The 23,851-nt window shown below is 36.1% G+C and overlaps 1 protein-coding gene across 1 annotated transcript; it reads left to right on the top strand.

Moving 5' to 3' along the window:
* The first annotated feature begins 8,992 nt into the window (after nucleotides 1–8,992).
* LOC133542205 (hepatic sodium/bile acid cotransporter-like) lies at nucleotides 8,993–21,384 on the top strand. The gene is made up of 8 exons (XM_061886101.1): nucleotides 8,993–9,059; nucleotides 11,175–11,398; nucleotides 11,465–11,551; nucleotides 15,549–15,661; nucleotides 17,219–17,423; nucleotides 19,402–19,580; nucleotides 19,650–19,849; nucleotides 19,919–21,384. The coding sequence occupies exons 1-8, from the start codon at nucleotides 8,993–8,995 to the stop codon at nucleotides 19,978–19,980; spliced, it is 1,137 nt and encodes a 378-aa protein (XP_061742085.1). The 3' UTR covers nucleotides 19,981–21,384.
* Nucleotides 21,385–23,851: the final 2,467 nt, after the last annotated feature.

Raw genomic sequence — 23,851 nt, 5'->3', positions numbered from 1 at the left:
TGCAACCCCAAAAGGGACAAGAGGTAGAAAATGGATGGATGGATGTATACTATAGAAGACAAAAAAATAACAGTATTGCGTTATTTTATATTATGCTATATTGTATTATATTATATTCCCATCCATTTTTTAAGGCTTGTCCCGTTCGGGGTCGCGGAGGTGCTGGAGCCTATCTCAGCTGCATTCGGGAGGTAGGCGGCGTACACCCTGGACAAGTCGCCACCTCATCACAGGGTAGATGGACAGACAAATATTATATTATGTTGTATTGTATTATAGTGTATATATTTTTATGTATGTTTGGTTATCATGTTTATAAAATGTTTTTCTTGTACATAATTGTATATTGTATTTTTAAAGGGAAAATTGGATTCCATAAAAAAAAAATATATATATATATATATATATATATATATATATATATATATATATATATGTACATATATATTTTCCTGTAAAATATATCAAATTTAAAAATATATATATTTTAGCCGAGTTTCACTTGTATTATATTATTTCATATAATATGTAAAAACATATATTATACATCCATCCAGTATTGATGGATGTATAATATATGTTTTTAAAACAAATTATAAACTAAGATACTGCATTTTATTATGATTATAATGACAGTTTGAAAAAAGAGTTAATTAAAAGCAAATTAATACATCATTATATTAAAAAAATATTATAAAGTTATTAATTTTATAATTATTTTTATTGTTTTTATAGTTTGAAAAAATATGTATCCATTCTGTATGTACTGAATGATTGCTGAATTAATAAACTAGAAACTCAAAAACTGTTTTAAAAAGCAGTAATTAAAACAATAAAAACATGTATATCCAAGAGCAAATTCACATACATATATATATATATATATATATTTATATATATATATATATATATATACTGTACGACATAGGCACCAAAGGAAATAAGCGGTAGAAATGGATGGATGGATGGATATATATATATATATATATATATATATATATATATGTATATATACTTATATATATATATATATATATATATATATATATATATATATACATATATATATACATATATATATAATTTTATTATTAAGAGCTAAAATGAGTAATACAATATTATTATTATACTATTATTATTATTATTATTATCATTATTATATACTTTGGAAAAAATAAATAAGTATTCTGTACACAATCATTTCTAAATTGATAATATATATATATATATATATATATCCATATCCATCCATTTTCTACTGCTTATTCCCTTTTGGGGTCGTGGGGGGCGCTGGCGCCTATCTCAGCTACAATCGGGCGGAAGGCGGGGTACACCCTGGACAAGTCGCCACCTCATCGCAGGGCCAACACAGGGCCAATTTAGGGCTGCCAATCAACCTATCCCCAGGTGCATGTCTTTGGAAGTGGGAGGAAGCCGGAGTACCCGGAGGGAACCCACGCATTCACGGGGAGAACATGCAAACTCCACACAGAAAGATCCCGAGCCTGGATTTGAACCCAGGACTGCAGGAACTTCGTATTGTGAGGCAGACGCACTAACCCCTCTGCCACCCTGAAGCCCATATATATATATATATAATATATATATATATATATATATATATATATATACATATATATATATATATGTATATATATATATATATATATATATATATATATATATATGTGTGTGTGTATATATATATATATATATATATATATATATATATATATATATATATATGTATATATGTCAAGAGCAAAACATATATAAATGTATTAAAATAATAAACTATATATATGCATAGTACTACTACTACTAATAATAATAATAATAATTAGTATTAGTATTATTATTTCTTGGAAACATAGATATGTATTCTTCATATAATAAATGATGCGGTATGAGCTCTGAAAAGGTTTTTAAAGCCACATCAATTAAAATGCAACAGTAAAACATGTATTAAAGATAAAAAACATTAACCTATTGTTATTGAAATAATAAACTAAAATATTACATTATTATTATCATATTTATAATACCAATAAACACAACAACAAAAATTAATAAAAGGAAAACGCGGATCTGTTTTATTCTATTTTATTGGATATTAAAGTAATTTATATTAGACTATAAATACAACACAAGTACATATACTAAATTATTATTACCTTCCAAAAAATAGTTGTTGAATGATTTACTAATAAACATAAAATATACACATTAAATCCAGAAAAATGGAAATTAACATAAATGTTTAGCAAAATTTCAACTATCATGAGGAATAGGAGCGATGTGTGCAGGAGGCTTTTGTCGCTCCCTCTCTTCTCCTCCGGTGCCTGTTAGGACCTTGTTAGTGGATGCCGTCACAGGTTCTTCCTTTTCCTCTGCACAAGATCTGACAACACAGCACATGAAAGCCACCAGGAAGGTTGGCGCTAGAATCCAAGTAACATTCTGTCAAGTGTGGCCATCACACGCAGCGTTTGTTCTTGGCACTGACTAAGGCCTGCGAGCCGGCATGGCAGTCATTATACGCAATACTGCCTTCAAAAATGCAGGGGAAAAAACAAACAATCTGCAATAATAGGAAGGGAAATATCCTTTTTGTAAGATTATATGAAGAATCACACATTTTAATATCAAGTGGAACACATTTTTATATGAACTACACTTGAAATTACACCGATGAAAGTAAGAAAAGAAAAAGAAGAGAAGAAAGGAAAAGACAACATATCATAGCTTAAAAATAATTTCATAACATAACATAGCAAAGCACAATGTAAAATAAAATACTCTAGGACAGCATATTGTAAAAGGTTGCAAAATATAACAACGCGTAACATGGCGTAACATAACATGACGTAACATAGCATAGCATAAAACGCAATGTAGCATAGCATAGCGTAGAATTGCACTCCGCAATTTCACATTACTTAACAAAGTGGAGCATACTATATGATGACGTAACATAGCAAAGCATAACATAAAATAAAAATAGTACAGCATGATGTTGTATAACAAAGGGTAGCGTAATATAGCGTAACATATCGTTACATAACATAGCCTAGCATAGAACACAATGTAACATAGCACAGCATAGCATAGAAATAGTATAATGTAAAATACAATCGGACAGCATAATGTTGCATAACAGAGGGTAGCATAATATAACGTAGCGTAACATGACATAACATAACATAGCATAGCATAATGTTGCATAACAGAGGGTAACGTAATATAACGTAGCGTAAGAGCGTAACATAACATAACATAACATAGCATAGCATAACACAGTATAACATGACAACGTGAAATAAAAGAGGACAGCATAATGTAGCATAACAGAGGGTAGCGTGATATAACGTAGCGTAACAGCGTACTATTACGTAACATAACATAGCAAAGCATAGCATAGCATAGCATAGCACAGTATAACATAACATAACAACGTGAAATAAAAGAGGACAGCATAATGTAGCATAACAGAGGGTAGCGTAATATAACGTAACGTAACAGCGTAACATGACGTAACATAACATAGCATAGCATAATGTTGCATAACAGAGGGTAGCGTAATATAATGTAGCGCAACAGCATAACATGACGTAACATAACATAGCATAGCATATCACATTACAACATAACATAACAACGTGAAATAAAAGAGGACAGCATAATGTAGCATAACAGAGGGTAGCATAATATAACGTAGCGTAACATGACATAACATAACATAGCATAGCATAGCAGAGCATAATGTTGCATAACAGAGGGTAACGTAATACAACATAGCATAACAGCGTAACATAGCATAACATAGCATAGCATAGCACAGTAAAACATAACAACGTGAAATAAAAGAGGAAAGCATAATGTAGCATAACAGAGGGTAGCGTGATATAACGTAGCGTAACAGCGTAACATTACGTAACATAACATAGCAAAGCATAGCATAGCATAGCACAGTATAACATAACATAACAACGTGAAAGAAAAGAGGACAGCATAATGTGGCATAACAGAGGGTAGCGATGACAGGTGCGTGAGTCCAGACAAATCAGGTGCGTGAGTCGTGAACACATAACAGGTGAAAACTAATGGGTTGGCAAGGTGACAAAACAAACAAGAGTGCCCAATGAATCCAAAACAAAACAGAACCTGACCACAAAACATGACACTTTGCAACAGTTGATATTCTAGTTTCAAGCATGTTTTACTCAATGCAGGTCATAAAATCTCAGTAACAAGCTGTAATATCTTACTGAGATCATTCAGGACCAAAACACTTACAACAAGTAAAACACTCGAACATAAAATCTGGTTAGTGAGAAGAATTATCTGATCAGACAGAAAATAAGCAAATATCGCTCTTATTTGAGATATGTAATCTTACTTAGATTTCAGTTTTTTGCAGTGTGCATAGTGCACCATACAAAAATCCAATAACAAAATGAGTGTCAATAAATGTAAAGACTTTATAGCACTATTCTATTGCTCATTTCCATTATTGACCTGTGTGTGCAGTGCAGATCTCCCTGTCCTTTTCTGCACTGCGTGAGGCAGCGGAGCCAACGTTTGACACATCGGATCATTTGATGGTGCTTATCGTCTGTATTTGTTGACTCCTGTCGGGTGTTGAACTCCGTTATCAACTCATAAAACTAGCTATAGGCAGAGCCCAGATGCTCCAGATGTGCACTAGATGGCAGCTGTGCACAGCTGCAAGCATGCAGTCAGCAGCATATAAGCCAGTAGAAGTTTGGCAGCGGTGAAGAGAAGACGCACCTGGCAGGTAAACAACACCTATTTTGTGTTATTTTGGACAATTGTGTGCCTTTTCTTTTTCATGACCATCAAATGGATGAAAGTGCATGTGCGGAGAGGATGATGCCAATGTTTGTCGATGATATTCCTATTATTGATACATATTCCAATAAATAAACAATTTATTGAGTCCAAGTTGTGAGAGTGGGAAGTGAAGCATGCTGGGATTATTAGCTTCAAGGTTGTTAAGGCCATAATCTCTTCTGCACTATGAACTGTTTTGCTTATCAATATCTCCGCTTTGCACTTTTTCCAATACAACTTTCTGACATGGATTTTATTATGAGGTATTGGGAACGATCTGTCAATGTGACTACAATTCGTATATGTACACAATAATGACCTTGTGTGAGAGAAATACGACACATTTAGAATCAAAGTCGGAATGGATAATCTTGTTTTAATGCCAAGTACATTTACACATGCAACACATTTGTATGTAAAAGAACAAAAACAATACATATATACATACATATATATATTCATACATATATACATATATCCCCATACATACATATAAATATATACATAAATACATATACATACATATATAATATATGTATGTGTGGGAAAAATCACAAGACTACTTCATCTCTACAGAACTGTTTCATGAGGGGTTCCCTCAATCATCAGGAGAAATCTCCTGAGAAATCACCTGATGATTGAGGGAACCCCTCATGAAACAGTTCTGTAGAGATGAAGTAGTCTTGTGATTTTTCCCACACATACATATTGCGCTCTACCACGGCATCGAGCAATATTCTCTGGATAATCCAATCAAGATACATATATAATATATATACATTGTAGCTGAGGCAGGCACTAGCGCCCCCCGCGACCCCAAAAAGGGAATAAGCGGTAGAAAATGGATGGATGGATATATATATATATATATATATATACATATGTATACATACATACATATATACTGTATGTATGTCTATATGTATATACGTTTAGATATATGTGTATGTACTTATGCATATCAATCCATCCATTTTCTACCGCTTATTCCCTTTTTGGGGTCGCGGGGGGCGCTTGTGCCTGCCTCAGCTACAATCAGGCGGAAGGCGGTGTACACCCTGGACTATATATATACATATATATATATATATATATATATATATATATATATATATATATATATATATATATATATATATATATATGTATTTATTTATGTGTGTATATATACATATATGTGTGTGTGTGTGTGTGTGTGTGTAGGTATATAAAAAAAAAGTAAAAAAATATATGCAGCCAAAAAGTTAAATTTTTTATTTTAACTTTGCTAAGTACATTTACACATACAAGGAATTCTCTCTCTCTCTCTCTCTCTCTCTCTCTCTCTCTCTCTCTCTCTCTCTCTCTCTCTCTCTCTCTTTCAATTTATAACTTTTTTATTATATATATTTATATAGAATAAAGGGGTAAAATATAAGAAGCAAATCACAATATATGAAAAATAGTTTTATACATTAACTTTGTAACTCATAGTATGTACGTATCCTATATATATATTTATATGTATATATACATATATATAAATATGTATGTATATAATAAATAAGTAAAATAAAATATGTATATATATATATGTATGTATATATATATATAATAAATAAGTAAAATAGAATATGTATACATATGTATAATAGTAAAATAAAAAATAAGCAATTGACAATACAGTATATAACAATTCAATGTATATATTAATCATCAATCAATCAGTATTTATTTATATAGCCCTGAATCACAAGTGTCTCAAAGGGCTGCACAACGACATCCTCGGTTCAGATCCTACATCAGGGCAAGAAAATACTCAACCCAGTGGGATGACAACGAGAAACCTTGGAGAGGACCGCAGATGTGGCTGACATTTTTTGGACAAGTGACCATAATTATAAAATGGAGTGTGCGTATTTGACATTCAGTCATTATAAAATCTAAAAAAAAAATAGGCAAAAAGTGAGTGTGCAGAAATAAAGTACTTATTATAATAATGTTTCACTATGTAGGATAAAAAGCGCTATATATGGGGAAAAAACCGAGTTATAGTCCTGTAAAGTTAGAAATGATGAATAATGCATTTATTACAACACCATTCAGTCACTCCAGGACTTCTGAAAGTTTCAACGTTTTGAGGGTCTCAATTCATTTTGATTTGTTGTATTTATTAGACTTTTTTTATCTGTGTTTTAAGTCTTTCTTGTAACCTCAAAAACAGAGGAACTAATATTTTAAAACTGTATTTATGTTTTGTACTACGCATACACTAGATGGCAGTATAAATACGTATTTAAATATCCTTGCCAAATTACTGCGCTTAGTATAAGTGATAATAGTAATGATAAGTTGCCATTGATCGTCATTCTGTCTGTTTAGTCGTCCACCAGTTGCAGACTTTCTCCGTGTGTGTTTTTTGCTTTTAGCATTTGGGAATTGTTGGAAACCATCTATAGCAGGGGTCGGCAACCTTTACCACTAAAAGAGCCATTTCAACCCGTTATACCAAATGAGGAAGACAATGGGAGCCGCAACTATTCTCGCCAATATCTGCTGGTGGTCATCCAGATGACAAGAATAAGGGCATGCTATGAAGTCATTGCCTTAAACACCTTCTACAACATGTCCAAACTGCTTGCCGGTCCAGCAACATGTTGTGAGAGGCTTCTGCAGTTGCAAGCACACGACTGGAAGGCATACTGGGTGACACAGAGTACACTGACAGTTGTGATATGAACAACTTTAATACTCCTATTAATATGCGCCACATTGTGAACCCACACAAAAGAAGAATGACAAACACATTTCGGGAGAAAATCCTCACAGTAACACAGCATAAACGCAACACAACAATTACCCAGAATCCTTTGCATCCATGAAAATTCCCGACTATGTTATACACCCCGCGAGCACCAAACCCCGCCCACCTCAACCACGCCGGGGGGGGGGGGGGGGGGGGGGGGGTGTTGGTGCTCGCGGGGTGTATAACATAGCCAGGGTGTGTCATGGATGCAAAGGATTTTGGGTAATTGTTGTGTTGCGTTTATGTTGTGTTACTGTGAGGATTTTCTCCCGAAATGTGTTTGTCATTCTTCTTTTGTGTGGGTTCACAATGTGGCGCATATTAGTAGGAGTGTTAAAGTTGTTTATATCACAACCGTCAGTGTACTCTGTGTCCCCCACATACATGTGCTGATAGAAGCAGCGAAATGCATGTGTCCGGTCGGCACGCAAATAGCATTCCGTGTCTGGGGGGTGTGATGACGTTCAAGAGGGCGCAAATAGCATTCCGTGAATGGCGGGCGCGATGACGTTCAAGAGGACGTTAAGAGTAATATAATCACGTCACGCCCTTAAAATTGTAGTCCGGGTGAAAATTTGAGAACATTAACTCCGGTTGATGTCCGGGAGAGGCATTGAATTCCGGAAACTTCCCGCAACAATCTGGGGCCGCGGGTTGCCAACCCCTGATCTATAGCGTACCTTTTTGTTCGCAGTTCGAGAGATGATGAGAGATTATCATCACACTTCAACATATCTAACATGTAAATGCTGCCTCTTTTCTTGCTAGATCAGCATTGCAAATGAAAATCTGTTCTTCAATGTCTTACTTTGGATAAATAAAGCTTAAAAACTGACTCAAGTGACTGACTACTTATTTTTTTGTCCAAAATAATCTCGATAGAGGTAACAATATGAATTGATCATATGTATATTTTCATTTAATTATTGATCATAAATAATTTGTATTATTTATCATGTTAATTAGTAAATAAAGTATATATTTTTGTCATTGACACTATTAATATGATTAATAAATCAAATAATAATGAACGATATTTGTCATGTATGCTGGAAGGAGTTGACGGCACAGACACAAGGGGGCGGTATAGCTCTATGGGTTTTATTATATATATATATATATATATATATATATATATATATATATATATATATATATATATATATATATTACAGTATATATACTCAACAATAATACTAAAAATAAACTAAAGAATTGATTGTGACCAAAATTCAGGAGTGTGTGGTGTTAGACAAGGTGTGGGAATTACATGAGCGTTTTACCGTAGTGTTGAATCGAGAGGAGGGACAAGACAAGAAGGCAGTCCGTGGGGCAGACAGATGGTCAGGGCGAATGGCGAGGCGTCACAGGGGGAGAGCGAGTTTGCGGGATGGAAGCCAGACACAGGGTGCTTACACAGGTAACAGAAGATTACATTCTGGCAAGGATCCCTGGGTCCACTGGTCTATATACCGCTTGCCCTCATCAGTCTCAGGTGTGCTGATTGCTGATCGCCCACAGCCTTGGGTGTGATGCGGCAAGTGCGAGCAGGGGCGTGTCTCGGCGCACTGCCAATGGAGGTGCTGACTCACCTAGCTTCCGGAGAAAAGCGGGCTCGAGCCTGCGCCGTGATAATATTACTGATAATAAATGTTAACAAATATTTCTTTCAAGTGGAGACCTTAAATCATTTCTGCTATTTCCTTTTTTTGGTTCAATGTTGACATTTTTGGCAGCACTAAAAAATAAAATGTATTGAAAGACAGCTGCTTTAATATATTAAACCAGGAGTCACCAACGTGGTGCCCGCGGGCACCAGGCAGCCCGTAATGACCAACTGAGTCGCCTGCTGGCCTGTTCTAAAAATAGCTCAAATAGCAGCACTTACCAGTGAGCTGCCTCTATTTTTTACATTGTATTTATTTACTAGCAAGCTGGTCTCGCTTTGCTCGACATTTTTAAATCTAAGAGAGACAAAACTCAAATAGAATTTGAAAATCCAAGAAAATATTTTAAAGACTTGGTCTTTACTTGTTTAAATAAATTCATTTATTTTTTTACTTTGCTTCTTATAACTTTCAGAAAGACAATTTTACAGAAAAAAACAACCTTAAAAATGATTTTAGGATTTTTAAACACATATACCTTTTTACCTTTTAAATTCCTTCCTCTTCTCTCCTGACAATTTAAATAAATGTTCAAGAATTTATTTTTATTGTAAACATTAATAAATATATTTTAATTGAATTCTTCATTTTAGCTTCTGTTTTTTTGACAAAGATTATTTGTGAAATATTTCTTCAAATTTATGATTAAAATCCCAAAAAATTATTCTGGCACATCTACAAAAACAGTAGAATCAAATTTGAATCTTATGTCAACGTCTTTTAAATTTCTTTTAAAAATTTTGTTCTGGAAAATCTAGAAGAAATAATGTTTTGTCTTTGTTAGAAATATAGCTTGGTCCAATTTGTTATATATTATAACAAAGGTCAGATTGGATTTTTAACCTATTCAAAACACGTCATCAAAATTCTAAAATTAATCTTAATCAGGAAAAATGACTAATGATGTTCCATAAATTATTTTTATTTAATTTTTTTAAAGATTCGAATTAGCTAGTTTTTCTATTCATTTCAGAGTCAAAATTGAAGATAAACTATGTTTCAAAATTGTATTTTAATTCTTTCCGTGTTTTCTCCTTTTTTAAACTGTTCAATTAAGTGTTTTTTTCATTATTTATTCCCAACAAAAAACCTCCCTTAAAAGGAAAAAAAAATGTACGACAGAATGACAGACAGAAATACCCTTTTTTTTATATATGTATAGATTTATTTATTAAAGGTAAATTGGGCAAATTGGCTATTTCTGGCAATTTATTTAAGTGTGTATCAAACTGGTAGCCCTTTGCATTAATCAGTACCCCAGAAGTAGCTCTTGGTTTCAAAAAGGTTTGTGACCCCTGTATTAAACAATAACAAATTAAAAAAAATATGTCGAAAAACAAAACAAAAATGAAAATATAAAATACATATTTTTCAATTACAAAATAAACATTGTGAAATATTTTTTCTACATATGCTACAGTATGTCTGCAGTCAAATAAAGCAATGAAAATACAAATTTAAAAAAATAACATTTTAAATGAAAATGATTAAGAAAAAAATACAATAAATAAAGCTGTAAATAATAAAAAAAGTACATCATAAAAATAAAGAAAAAAATTATTTAAATATATATTTTAAAATAAGTAAGTTTGGCTTTACAGATGCCATGTCTGAAGTTGAGATTTGAGAAAATATCTTTTTATGAAAAAATAATTACAGCTATTTTTTGGCATCCTCCCTTGTTTTTTGAATGCATGAAAAATTTGACGTACCTCTTTTAATCCACCATTTGTAGGAAATATTGTGTTACAGGTGAAGTACCACGTACACAAAGTCATTTGACCCACTCCAGTAATTGTTTACTTTTGGAAATTGTGCCACATTCAGCTTGGTTTTCAGTCTTATTTCTACCTCCTGGTGTGTTTCAGTCCACGAGACAATGGACGTCACCATCGATACTATTGGGGGCCGCATGTCCGATTCCGACGCAGTGCCCAGCGCCTTCAACATGACGCCGGCAAACACCAGCGACGTGGTCTTCGAGTCCTTTTTGTCCCCCGCCTTGGACAAAACCATAAACGTCCTGATGGTGATGGTCCTGTTCATCACCATGGTCTCACTGGGCTGCACCATGGAGGTGTCCAAGATCAAGGTGACGCCGTCTGCCTCCAAGGTGCGAAACAGAAATGATATCGCCCTGATAACTGTCCCCCTGCAGGACCACATAGTGAACCCCAAAGGTGTGGTTATCGCCGTGGTGTCCCAGTATTGCATCATGCCGCTTACTGCCTTCTGCTTGGCGAAGGTTGGTCTAATATCCTACACCTTTTCAACCTCAAAGGTGGTGCACATTTTGCAGAAACATACATGTAGGTAAAATAATATATACACATATTTATTCTTCCATTAACAGTAATATAAATCAAAAAATGCTAACAGAAAATGTTTCCTTTTAAGGGAGGTTTTTTGTTGAGAATAAATGATGAAAAAAAACACTTAATTGAACAGTTTAAAAAAGGAGAAAACACGGAAAAAATTTAAATAAAATTTTGAAATGTTTTTGTCAACAAACAAGTGTGTTACATTATTATATTTGTGTTGGACGAACACAAAAACATTGATAAAAAACACAAAATAGAAAAAGTTAAAAAGTAAAGAACCTTACATACTGTCAAGCTTGGACCAAGGAAGGGACTCAGATGCAGGGATGGGATTCTTAGTAAAGCTTTTATTTTGACAACTCTTTAAAGGCCTACTGAAACCCACTACTACCGACCACGCAGTCTGATAGTTTATATATCAATGATGAAATATTAACATTGCAACACATGCCAATACGGCCTTTTTAGTTTATTAAATTACAATTTTTAATTTCCCGGGAGTTTCCTGTTGAAAACGTCGCGGAATGATGACGTGTACGCATGACGTCACGGACTGTTAGGAAATATGAGCGCTGCGCACACACACACAGCTAAAAGTCGTCTACTTTGACCGCATAACTAAACAGTATTTTGGACATCTGTGGTGCTGAATCTTTTGCAATTTGTTCAATTAATGATGGAGAAGTCAAAGTAGAAAGATGGAGTTGGGAAGCTTTGGACTTTAGCCACACAAACACACTGTGATTCCTTGTTTAAAATTCCCGGAGGTGAAGCTTTCCTATGGATCAGAGCGGTCAAGCAAACATGGATCCCGACCAAATGTCAACCAGCAGTTTTCGGTGGAAAAATTGTGGCAAAAAGTCGCCACTTACCAGGGATCAGCTGAGCTTGCGCCGTCCATACAGGTGCCATCGACTTCCATCAGACACTGGCCTCAATACACCGTGGACTCACTCCACCGACTATCAGGTACTATTCAACTCACTAAAACACTAGCAACACAATAGAAAGATAAGGGATTTCCCAGAATTATCCTAGTAAATGTGTCTAAAAACATCTGAATCCGTCCCAATGCAATCGCATTTTTTTTTTCTTTTTCTAGTCTGTTGCTATCAATAGCCTCAAACACAAATCTTTCATCCTCGCTCAAATTAATGAGGAAATTGTCGTTTTCTCGGTCCGAATAGCTCTTTTTGTTGGAGGCTCCCATTAAAAACAATGTGAGGATGTGAGGAGCCATCAACGACTTCCGGTAAAGGCAGGGCTTTTCTGTTAGTGACCAAAAGTTGCGAACTTTATCGTCGGTGTTCTCTACTAAATCTTTTCAGCAAAAATATGGCAATATCGCGAAATGATCAAGTATGACACATAGAATGGACCTGCTATCCCCGTTTAAATAAGAAAATCTAATTTCAGTAGGCCTTTAACCTCCCAAGCCAGAGTTATACAAATTCTATATGTAACAAAAAACGGTCAGCGAAAAAGGTTCCAAAAGGGGAACAATCGAAAATCACTCCTAAAAAAGGAGGAAAATACCAAAATAAAGACAAACTATAATTAGCGCCGTATCTGCTGTGAAAACTTGACATAAAACGCTCCAACAGGAGGAAGAAAACAATGACTATAAAAATTTCTAAACGAAAAATCACTCAAGTACTTTCAGGAAGGAAAGATTATTAGGAAAAAATCATAACTCACCACTTCGGTTGAACAAAGGCTAGATAACAAAAATCGCTTTGAGGAGAAGAAAAAAGGTAAACTCAAAATTACAGCGTGGGAATTCTGGATCTAAGGAAGTAGACGTGGGACAAGGCAAGTCATGGACAGTAACATGAACATAGACGCTAGACAGGCACGAAAGCTCGAGACAATATGGCACAGAACAAGGGGAGGCATGGGCTTATATGAAACATGAGGGTAATGGGAAACAGGTGGAATCAATCAAAGGTCAGGGATGACATCAGACTGGTGACACAAGAGTAAGGAAACATGAGGAGTTGCTTTTCAAAATAAAACATGCAAATCACAACACAGAAAAAACCAAGACACATGCCCTCTAACCAACATTTTAAAAGTTTAAAAATTTTTTTGTCATAAATTTTCTCTTAACAATAGTTTGCATAATGTAATGTAATTAGAAAGCACACTCAGAATGTGTTTGAAGTGACATTACTAACTTCATTTTTTTGAATGTCCAATTTTTCATCACATTTTTTAAAATAAATAAAAACCCATTGAATATTTTAGTTTTCAACAAATAAAATGTAAATGTGTGAAAATATTAAGTACATTTTATTTTAATTTTTAGTGCACATAAAAAATAAAAATAAAATGTTACATTGTTTTAGAAAAAAATAAAAATAAAATACTTTATTTTAGAAAATGACATGGAAAAACAATAAATGCTTTGTTTATCTAAGGAAATGCAATTGTGTGGAACCGGTTGGCTTAAAAATACGTTCTTTTTTTTTTAACCAACGCGAAAACTCTGAATAGTTTTGGTATTAGGATAAAAATACTGATGAAAAATAAATTAATGTTTTTTTTTATGAATTATATACAAATAAAAATAAACATATTTTTGCAGTATAATCAGTCCTTTCCGTATTTATTCTTCCATTAATGGGAATAACAAACAAGCAATGCTGGCAAAAAACGTGTGCTAATGTTTTTGTCAACAAGAAAGTATTGTGTTACATTTTTAATATATTTGTGTTGAACACAAAAAGAACATTAATGAAAAACACAAAAACGTTAGATAAAAAGTAAAAAACTTTACCTACCTTTTTGTCATCATATTTTTAATTAAAAAAAACTAATAGTTTGCATATTCCAATATAATTAGGAGGCACACTCAGATTTTTTTTTAATATCCGATTGTTTATCAAAAATGTTTTTTTGTTTTTAAATACACACAAAAAAACTAATATTTAGATTTTTAACAAATAAAATCTAATTGTGTGAAAATATTAAGTAAAGTTGGTGTCTTTTATCTTTTAGCGCACATTAAAATTCAAATTTTTTTTACACTGTTTCAGAAAAAAATACAATTTCTATTTTCGAAAATGACATTGACATAAAATAAATAGTTTTGTGTTGAACTAATGAGATGCAATTGTGTGGAACTGGTTGACATACAATATTTTCTCTTTTTGTTTTAACATACATGAAAATTTTAAGTCATGGAAAAAATACTGACAAAAAAATTAATATACCGGATTTCCTTCAATTACCGCAGGGCATAGAGTATGCGCCTGCCTTGAATTACCGCCTGGTCAAACTTGCTTCCCAAAATACTTAGCGCATGCTTAGTATTACCGCCTGGTCAAACTTGTGACGTCGCGAGTGACACTTCCCCTGCCATCATTTTCAAAATAAAGGAGGCTTATTTCAATACCGGTCATTTGAAATTGCATAAAGGGAAGAAGATTAAGAGCTATTCTGTAGGATTTAAGGTCCAAGCTTACATCACACTCAAATTTTTACTGTATACCTTTGGTAAGTGCTGGAGTGAAAAGAGGTTTTAAAATAATTAGCGCATGCTTACTTTTACCGCATGGCTTTGGTAAGCGCAGGAGTGAGAAGAGGTTTTAAATCAATTGGCGCCTCGGCGGCAAATCTCAAGGAAATACGGTACATGCAACACAAAAATACTGAAACATTTTTTTCAAAAAATAACACGTATACAATTAAAACATATCAAAAGTGAAGCATATAATCACATTATTTCTTATTATTTTTGATTTATTAAAACAAATGACACGATACAAATATGTATTGTATGTTAAAAATGTCAGCAGAAAAATCTTACACTTCTGAACACGACAACATACCGTAATAATATTTGTTGTGAAATCAAGTGAATATTGACTTATTGTTCTACTTTTTGTTCTAATTATTGTTCCACTTATGGTTCTCCAGGCCTTCCAGCTGGCTGACATGACCGCTGTTGTAGTTCTCATCTGTGGATGCTGTCCTGGGGGGAGCCTCTCCAACATCCTGGCCCTGGCTTTGCAGGGCGACATGAACCTCAGGTACACACACACACACACACACGTACACACACACACACACACACACACACACACACACACACACACACACACACACACACACACACACACACACACACGCACCATGAAGGTCAACAACCTTGTCCAAGTACATTGGGTCTCATTCAGCCGTCATTAGAGCGCTCATAAACCAAGACTATTATCTATCACCTGACGTGATCACGTGACCAATCCCCTGCGGCCATTCACCGTTATCAAGAAGAAGGCGTGTGTGTGTGTGTGTGTGTGTGTGTGTTGTTGTGCACATTCCTCCTCTATCTGATCACTCTGGGGGATATTATCGGGCCCCCGGCTGCAGGGGAACATGACGATGGGCCCCAGGTGAAAAACACCTCCACACAATCGGCCCTATTTGGCTCTTGTTACAATCCTACAAGGCGCCGCAAAGTGACACTCATAACAATTAAAAAAGGAGTTTGTAGTGTTCAACTGTTTTATATATATATATATAAAACAGTGAAGCAGAAAAGTATTTAGTCAGCCACCGATTGTGCAAGTTCTCCCACTTAAAATGATGACAGAGGTCTATAGTTTTCAGCATAGGTACACTTCAACTGTGAGACAAAGAATGTGAAAAAGAAAATCCAGGAATTCATATTGTAGGAATTTTAAAGAATTTATTTGTAAATTATGTTTGAAAATAAGTATTTTTTGTCAACCATTCAAAGGTCTCACTGATGGAAGGAGGTTTTGGCTCAAAATCTCACGATACATGGCCCCATTCATTCTTTCCTTAACACTGATCAATCGTACTGTCCCCTTAGCAGAAAAACAGCCCCAAAGCATGATATTTCCACCCCCATGCTTCACAGTAGGTATGGTGTTCTTGGGATGCAACTCAGTATTCTTCTTCCTCCAAACACGACGAGTTGAGTTTATACCAAAAAGTTCTATTTTGGTTTCATCTGACCACATGACATTCTCCCAATTCTCTGCTGTATCATCCATGTATATCCATTTTGGTATAAACTCAACTTGTCGTGGGGGACAGGACGATTGATCCGTGTTAAGGAAAGAATGAATGGGGCCATGTATCGTGAGATTTTGAGCCAAAACCTCCTTCCATCAGTGAGAGTTTTGAATGGTTGACCAAATACTTATTTTCCACCATAATTTACAAATAAATTCTTTAAAATTCCTATAATGTGAATTCCTGGATATATTTCTTCACATTCTGTCTCTCACAGTTGAAGTGTACCTATGATGAAAATTACAGACCTCTGTCATCATTTTAAGTGGGAGAACTTGCACAATCGGTGGCTGACTAAATACTTTTTTGCCCCACTGTATATATATATACATATATATACACATATAGAGTATATGGTGGGATACACTACTGCTACAGTACGAGGAGTAAGTAAGTATCTACAGCCAAATATTACTAATATGAAGGAAGTGGTGCATCATGGGTAATCCCAATGCTGTCTCCAACAACACGAGGATGAGATGACAGATCTCTATCTCCTGTTCATGATTTACCAACACCGTAGTACGCCTTTATGTCTACTTCCTCAGCATTGTGATGACTTCCTGTTCCACCTTGCTGGCTCTGGGCATGATGCCCCTGCTGCTCTTCCTCTACTGCCAGAGCTTCGACAACCTGCAGAGCGCCGTACCCTACGTCGACATCGCCGTGTCGCTCGTCATGATCCTCGTGCCCTGCGGCATCGGCATCGTCGTCAATTACTACAGACCGCGCTACGCCAAGATCATCACCAAGGTTTGTGATAAACGCCGCATCTTGATGCAGCACATTTGCATTAAAGTATACTGTGGTTGACGGCATCAACTGTAAATATATTTCAAGTGTTTACAGTATACGGCATCAACTGTAAATATATTTCAAGTGTTTATTCAAAGGAGGCGTCTATTCCAGAGGAGGCCTTTATTAACATGGCTAAATTAGTATGTACAGCAAACGACTGTCCTGTTTCTTGAGAACAAAATAATAAATCCCTGGCCAGGTACAGGGAATACTAATAAAGTAGGCATCTATTTGAGAGGAGGCCTTTAATAAATGCCTAAATAGTGGCAAGGTACAGGGAGCATGGGGCGTTTATTTAAAGGAGGCCTCTAATTTGAGAGGAGGCCTCTAGTAACATGCATTATTAGTGGCAAGGTACAGGGAGTACTATAGGTGCTTATTTAAAGTAGGCATCTATTTGAGAGGAGGCCTTTAAAAAATGCCTAAATTGTGGCCAGGTACAGGGAGTACTATAGGTGCTTATTTAAAGTAGGCATCGATTTGAGAGGTGGCTTTTAGTAACATGCCTAAATGGTGGCAAGATACAAAAAGTACTATTGGTGCTTATTTAAAGTAGGCATCTATTTGAGAGGAGAAACTGAGTAACATGCATAAATAGTGGCAAGGTACAGAAAGTACTATAAGTGCTTATTTAAAGTAGGCATCGATTTGAGAGGAGGCTTTTAGTAACATGCCTAAATAGTGGCAAGGTACAGGGAGTATGGGGCACTTATTTAAAGTAGGCATCTATTTTAGAGGAGGAATTGAGTAACATGCATAAATAATGGAAAATTACAGAAAGTCCTATAGGTGCTTATTTAAAGTAGGCATCAATTTGAGAGGAGGCCTTTAATAAATGCATAAATAGTGGCAAGGTACAGGGAGTACTATACGCGCTTATTTAAAGTAGGCATCTATTCGAGAGGTGGCTTTTAGTATCATGCCTAAATAGTTGCAAGGTACAGAAAGTCCTATGGGTGCTTATTTAAAGTAGGCATCTATTTGAGAGGAGGCCTTTAATAACATGCCTAAAGAGGGACCAAGTACAGGGAGTACTAGGCGTTTATTTTAAGGAGGAGTCTATTTGAGAGGAGGCTTTTTGTAACATGGCCAAATTAGTGTATTTGCCAGCGACCAAACTCTGTCCTGAGATGAAAAAAGAAGTCATCTATTTGAGGAGAGGCATTAGTTTGTTCAAATGATTTACACACCCTGTGACTTTTAGAGGTATGCCATCTATTTGAGGTGATTTTTGTATTTATGTCTCCTTTTTAACAGTATATAAACTTTTGTAATTAATATATATAAATATATATGTATATATATTTCCTCAAATAATGAGAAAACCTGGTCCTTGTTTAAGGAGTATAGCTAAATTAGTATATAATATATACATTTACCGTATTTCCTTGAATTGCCGCAGGGCATATAGTATGCGCCTGCCTTGAATTACTGTCGGGTCAAACTCGCTTCCCAAAATAATTAGTGCATGCTTAGTATTACCGCCTGGTCAAACTTGTGATGTCACGAGTGACACTTCCCCTGTCATCATTTTCAAAATGGAGGAGGCTGATTTCAATACCGGTCATTTGAAATTGCATAAAGGGAAGAAGATTAAGAGCTATTCAGTAGGATTTAAGGTCCAAGCTTACATCACACTCAAATTTTGACTGCATGCCTTTGGTAAGTGCCGGAGTGAGAAGAGGTTTGAAAATAATTAGCGCATGCTTACTTTTACCGCATGCCTTTGGTAAGCGCAGGAGTGAGAAGAGGTTTTAAATTAATTAGCGCCCTGGCGGCAATTCAAGGAAATACGGTAATTTAGGGAGGGCGACTATTTTAGGCACGGTGTCTATTAGAGCAGAGGCCATACTCAGGTGCAGGTTGAGTGGCTATATTTCATCGCTCCTTTTAAACTATCGGTGTGGGTCTTTAGTCACGTGTCTCTTCTCAGGTGGGTCTCATCATCATGTCCATCACCGCCACGGGGGTCACCGTGGCGGCCACCATAGCGATCGGCGGCGCCATCACGGCGGTGATGTCCCCCCCTCTCCTGGCGACCGGCGCCCTCATGCCCTTGATCGGCTTCACCTTCGGCTACGTCATCTCGGCCGTCTTCAAGCTCAGTCAACCGTACGTTCGCCACACACCACCCACAACCACTAGACGCCTTGTCTGAACCGCAACTTGCCACCGTCTCAGGGAGCGGAGGACCGTTGCTATGGAAACGGGCTGCCAGAACATCCAGCTGTGCTCCACCATCCTGAAGTTGGCCTTCCCGCCGGAGGTGATCGGCCCGCTCTTCCTCTTCCCGATGGTCTACATTTCCTTCCAGCTCTTGGAAGCCATGGTTCTGATCGTGGTGTTCCGGTGTCATCAAAGGCTCACGAGGAAGGAAAAAGGTAATGAGGCCCTTTCAAAGTAAAATGGATCACGTATTCACACCAAGCGATGACGTCATAACCCGACAGGTGTGTACCAGACCGCCGTGACCCACGACGGACCGAAGGCTTCTTGTGAAGGGACTGTATGATGGACAAGTCATTTCCTCCTGCCCATAAAAGGAGTGTTGTTCCCCCGGAAACATCCACCTTGTTCACTGAGCAAACATTTTTGCATGATTAACCCTTTGGCAAACCTTGGGACCCAAAACGGGCATTTCATGTGCTCCTTATGCAATGAGATTTTCACTTTCAGGGTTAGCAGTCGGACATTTTGCAAGGTAGGTTTTCAGTATTTTGTAAAATAAAATTGCATTGTGTTGTTGAGGGGGATAGGTTGATTGGCAACACTAAATTGGCCCTAGTGTGTGAATGTGAGTGTGAATGTTGTCTGTCTATCTGTGTTGGCCCTGCGATGAGGTGGCGACTTGTCCAGGGTGTACCCCGCCTTCCGCCCGATTGTAGCTGAGATAGGCGCCAGCGCCCCCCGCGACCCCAAAAGGGAATAAGCGGTAGAAAATGGATGGATGGATGTGTTGTTGATTGCAACGTTGTTAGAACAGGACATAAACATAAAGCATAAACACATTCTCTTAGGACCTCTTTCGGCCCCATTGGCTGCCATTATATCTACTATTTTTTTAAAGACTGTAATTCTGATTTATTAAGATGTTTTTTTTAATGCAAACTGCGGTACGAAATGGATGGATGGATGAATGAACGTCTTTTTAGTCATGGTGTAACTGTGCCTTTTAACCACTAGATGGCGCCAGAAAACCATGACTTGTAATTATCAGAGCTTGAGTTAAACTGCCTATAAACTGCTAAAATACAATAGGAACTATCTTGGGTGGTTTTATATACCATGAAGGATACATGTATATAAACACACATGTGTATTTAAATGTTCGACTAGTGTTGCATCTTTCCTGCTTCCGGCGCCTAGACCATAGTCAAGGAGCGCAGGTGAGATACTTCTCCAGGACCGTTGATTCTCGGGGCAACACCCTTCACTTTGGGTCTTCAAAATTCCTGACTCTCTGAAGATAATGACGAGTCCAGTTATTAGTTGCAATATTGTGGCTATTTTATTTGTGTCTCTCTCCACCGTCAAATCCCACACACACAAACACTAGCCACACCCACGCCCTAAGCGACCGCTCCCTCTCCTCGCTCGCCCTCACACACTCACTGACGTCACTCACCAGCTGCCACACACACATACGCTACTCTCATAACAATAGGATATAAAAGACGTTTACACACTCCCGTAGGATCGGTTTCGGCCCCATTGACTCCCATTCTAACTGCTACTTTTCAACAGACATCGATTGCTATGCTTCTTCCATGAGAACTGAATGAAACTCTTTCTTGCTGATTGATAAACAAGAAAATATAATACCACATTGTGCATTAAAACAATAAGAATAATACTCAAAGCTCTGATGTGCTCAAATTAGTTAAACAGCCATTAAACCGCTGAAATGTAATGGGAATGGCAGTTATATATATGTATATACACATAGATGAGTATATATATATATATATATATATATATATATATATATATACACAGTATATATATATATATATATAGATGTGTGTGTTTGTATATATATATACATACACATATATATATGTATATATATATATATATATATATATATATATATATATATATATATATATATATATATAACTGCCGTTTCCTTTGCATTTCACACACACACACACACACACACACGCACACACACACACACACACACACACAAACACACACACACACACACACACACATATATATTAGGGCTGGGCAATGATTAAAAATTTTAATCAAAGTTAATCGCACTATTTCTCTGATTAATCGCGATTAACTGCATTGTATACACAAAGCCCAATAATGAATTCAAAAGTAGTGTGTAGTGCACCTTTATTGGAATATTCTCCCACATGAACAAAAGCGCCAAAACATTTGTTGTGCAAACACAATTTAAATCAGTCCTTGTTAAACAGTAGCAGTTAAATAGCATATTTTATGAAAATCAACTCAAAAAATGTAAATACAAACATTTAAGCTTATTGCCACTGCCAGGGTATTTAAGTTATCCTGTTTGTTATGGAAAATAAATATAATCTACATACAAATCTCTGAGCCACAATCATAACATCTGAACAGGCAATTTCTGAGGTAACAGCAGAAACGTTTTTTTTATCAGGGATCTTATGTTTAAAAAACCTATATTATAGGTAGTGGGCTGTTTTAGGGAATTTTTGATCAAATTATCCGTAGTAGCAATATTAATAATGTTGTGTTTATTCTGCGTAGTGCACTTCAAATAATTATGACCATATCTAAGAATTGATATGATGGGAATTTTCTGATTGTTTGCTTGGTGCTTTGATAAACTGAACGCATCATATACATGGTACTATATTGTGATGTTATGAGCCAGGGAATAAAATAACTACCCTACCCAGCATGCAACAGGAGTGACGAGCATGCGCTGTAGCCCGGTATAGGTTGTGTGTCGCCATGACGGCATCTTGTATGTTGTGATATGCACGCTCTGAAAGCAAACGTTAAGAACTCAGCCAACACGCCTCGTCTGCATTATTCATAAATACACAGACAACACATATACTCCGCTGCTTCACAGGCTGCTGGATGTAGCCGGCAAAGTATTCCCATGCTAGCTAGCCGGTCTAGCAAGCATGCGTCATTCAGTCAGAAACGGCCCGATCTATCCACATCCAGAATTGTCTGGCGGTCGTAAGTGATCCCGGAGTGACCACGCTGTAAGCCAGCCATGAAATTTGTAGAATTGTCCGGTATTTTTGCCAAATGTTCCATCTTCACCAAAAGCCCGCGACGCCGGGCGACACCATCTTGTTAAGAAAAGGCATTAACAAAATAAAAGCATGTAAACAACATACGCTAATGTGCGATAAAATAATGGTCGGCGTTAATAGATTGATGAGTTAACTCATAATTGACGCATTAATTTGCCCACCCCTAATATATATATATATATATATGGACACATATATACATACGGACACATATATACATACACACACACACATATATATATATATATATAAATATACATACACACACACAGAGAGAGAGACTTCCCTTATCTAATGTTAATGGGATACAAACAAAGCATACACACTTACTCTTAGGACCTCTTTCAGCCCCATTGACATCCGTTATAACTGTTGTTTTTTAAGACTAATTCCAGTATATTTAGTATTATTTATTTCATGAAAAACGAATAAATCGCATTTATGCCTAATTTAAAAAAATTTAATGTTTTGGTGTAACTGCACCCCTTAACGATTGGCGCCAAAAAATCATAAATCGCAGAACTTTGATGAGCATAAATGAGTTGAACTGGCATATTAAAACTGCTGAAATGTAACAAACATTTTTGGATCGTTATATATTACATGGCAGATATGCATAACAGACTTGCATAACTTCAATAGACTCAGGTCCTGGGTTTGATTCCCAGGCCAGGAGTCTTTCTGTGTGGAGTTTGCTTCCTCTCACTTCCAAAGACATGCACCTGGGGATAGGCTGATTGGCAACACTAAATTGACCCTACTGTGTGAATGTTTGTCTGTGTTGGCCCTGCAATGAAGGGGCGGGTTTTACAGGGTGACCCCACCTTCCACCAGAGTGCAGCGGGGATAGGCTCCAGCACCCCTGTGACTCCAAGAGGCATGCGTTGAAATATGGATTTAAAAAAAAAAAAGTTATGAATTACTTCACGTATTCAACTGTGCAACTTTAGAAATATTGGCATTTTGACCCAAAAAACGCCATTAAAAAACAAAACTATATATAGAAAAATCTGAAGTTGTTGAGACTTCAATCTTTAAATGAAAATAAAAATACTGCAAACCTCTACTTTTACGAGCAGGTCCCTTTTGGAACCTTAGAATATGGGTCAATCT

This window comes from Nerophis ophidion, linkage group LG24 (assembly GCF_033978795.1).
Source record: "Nerophis ophidion isolate RoL-2023_Sa linkage group LG24, RoL_Noph_v1.0, whole genome shotgun sequence".
In the NCBI taxonomy this organism is placed as follows: domain Eukaryota; kingdom Metazoa; phylum Chordata; class Actinopteri; order Syngnathiformes; family Syngnathidae; genus Nerophis; species Nerophis ophidion.
Note: the sequence above shows the minus strand (reverse complement) of the source record. Positions and strands in the feature narration are given on the sequence as shown.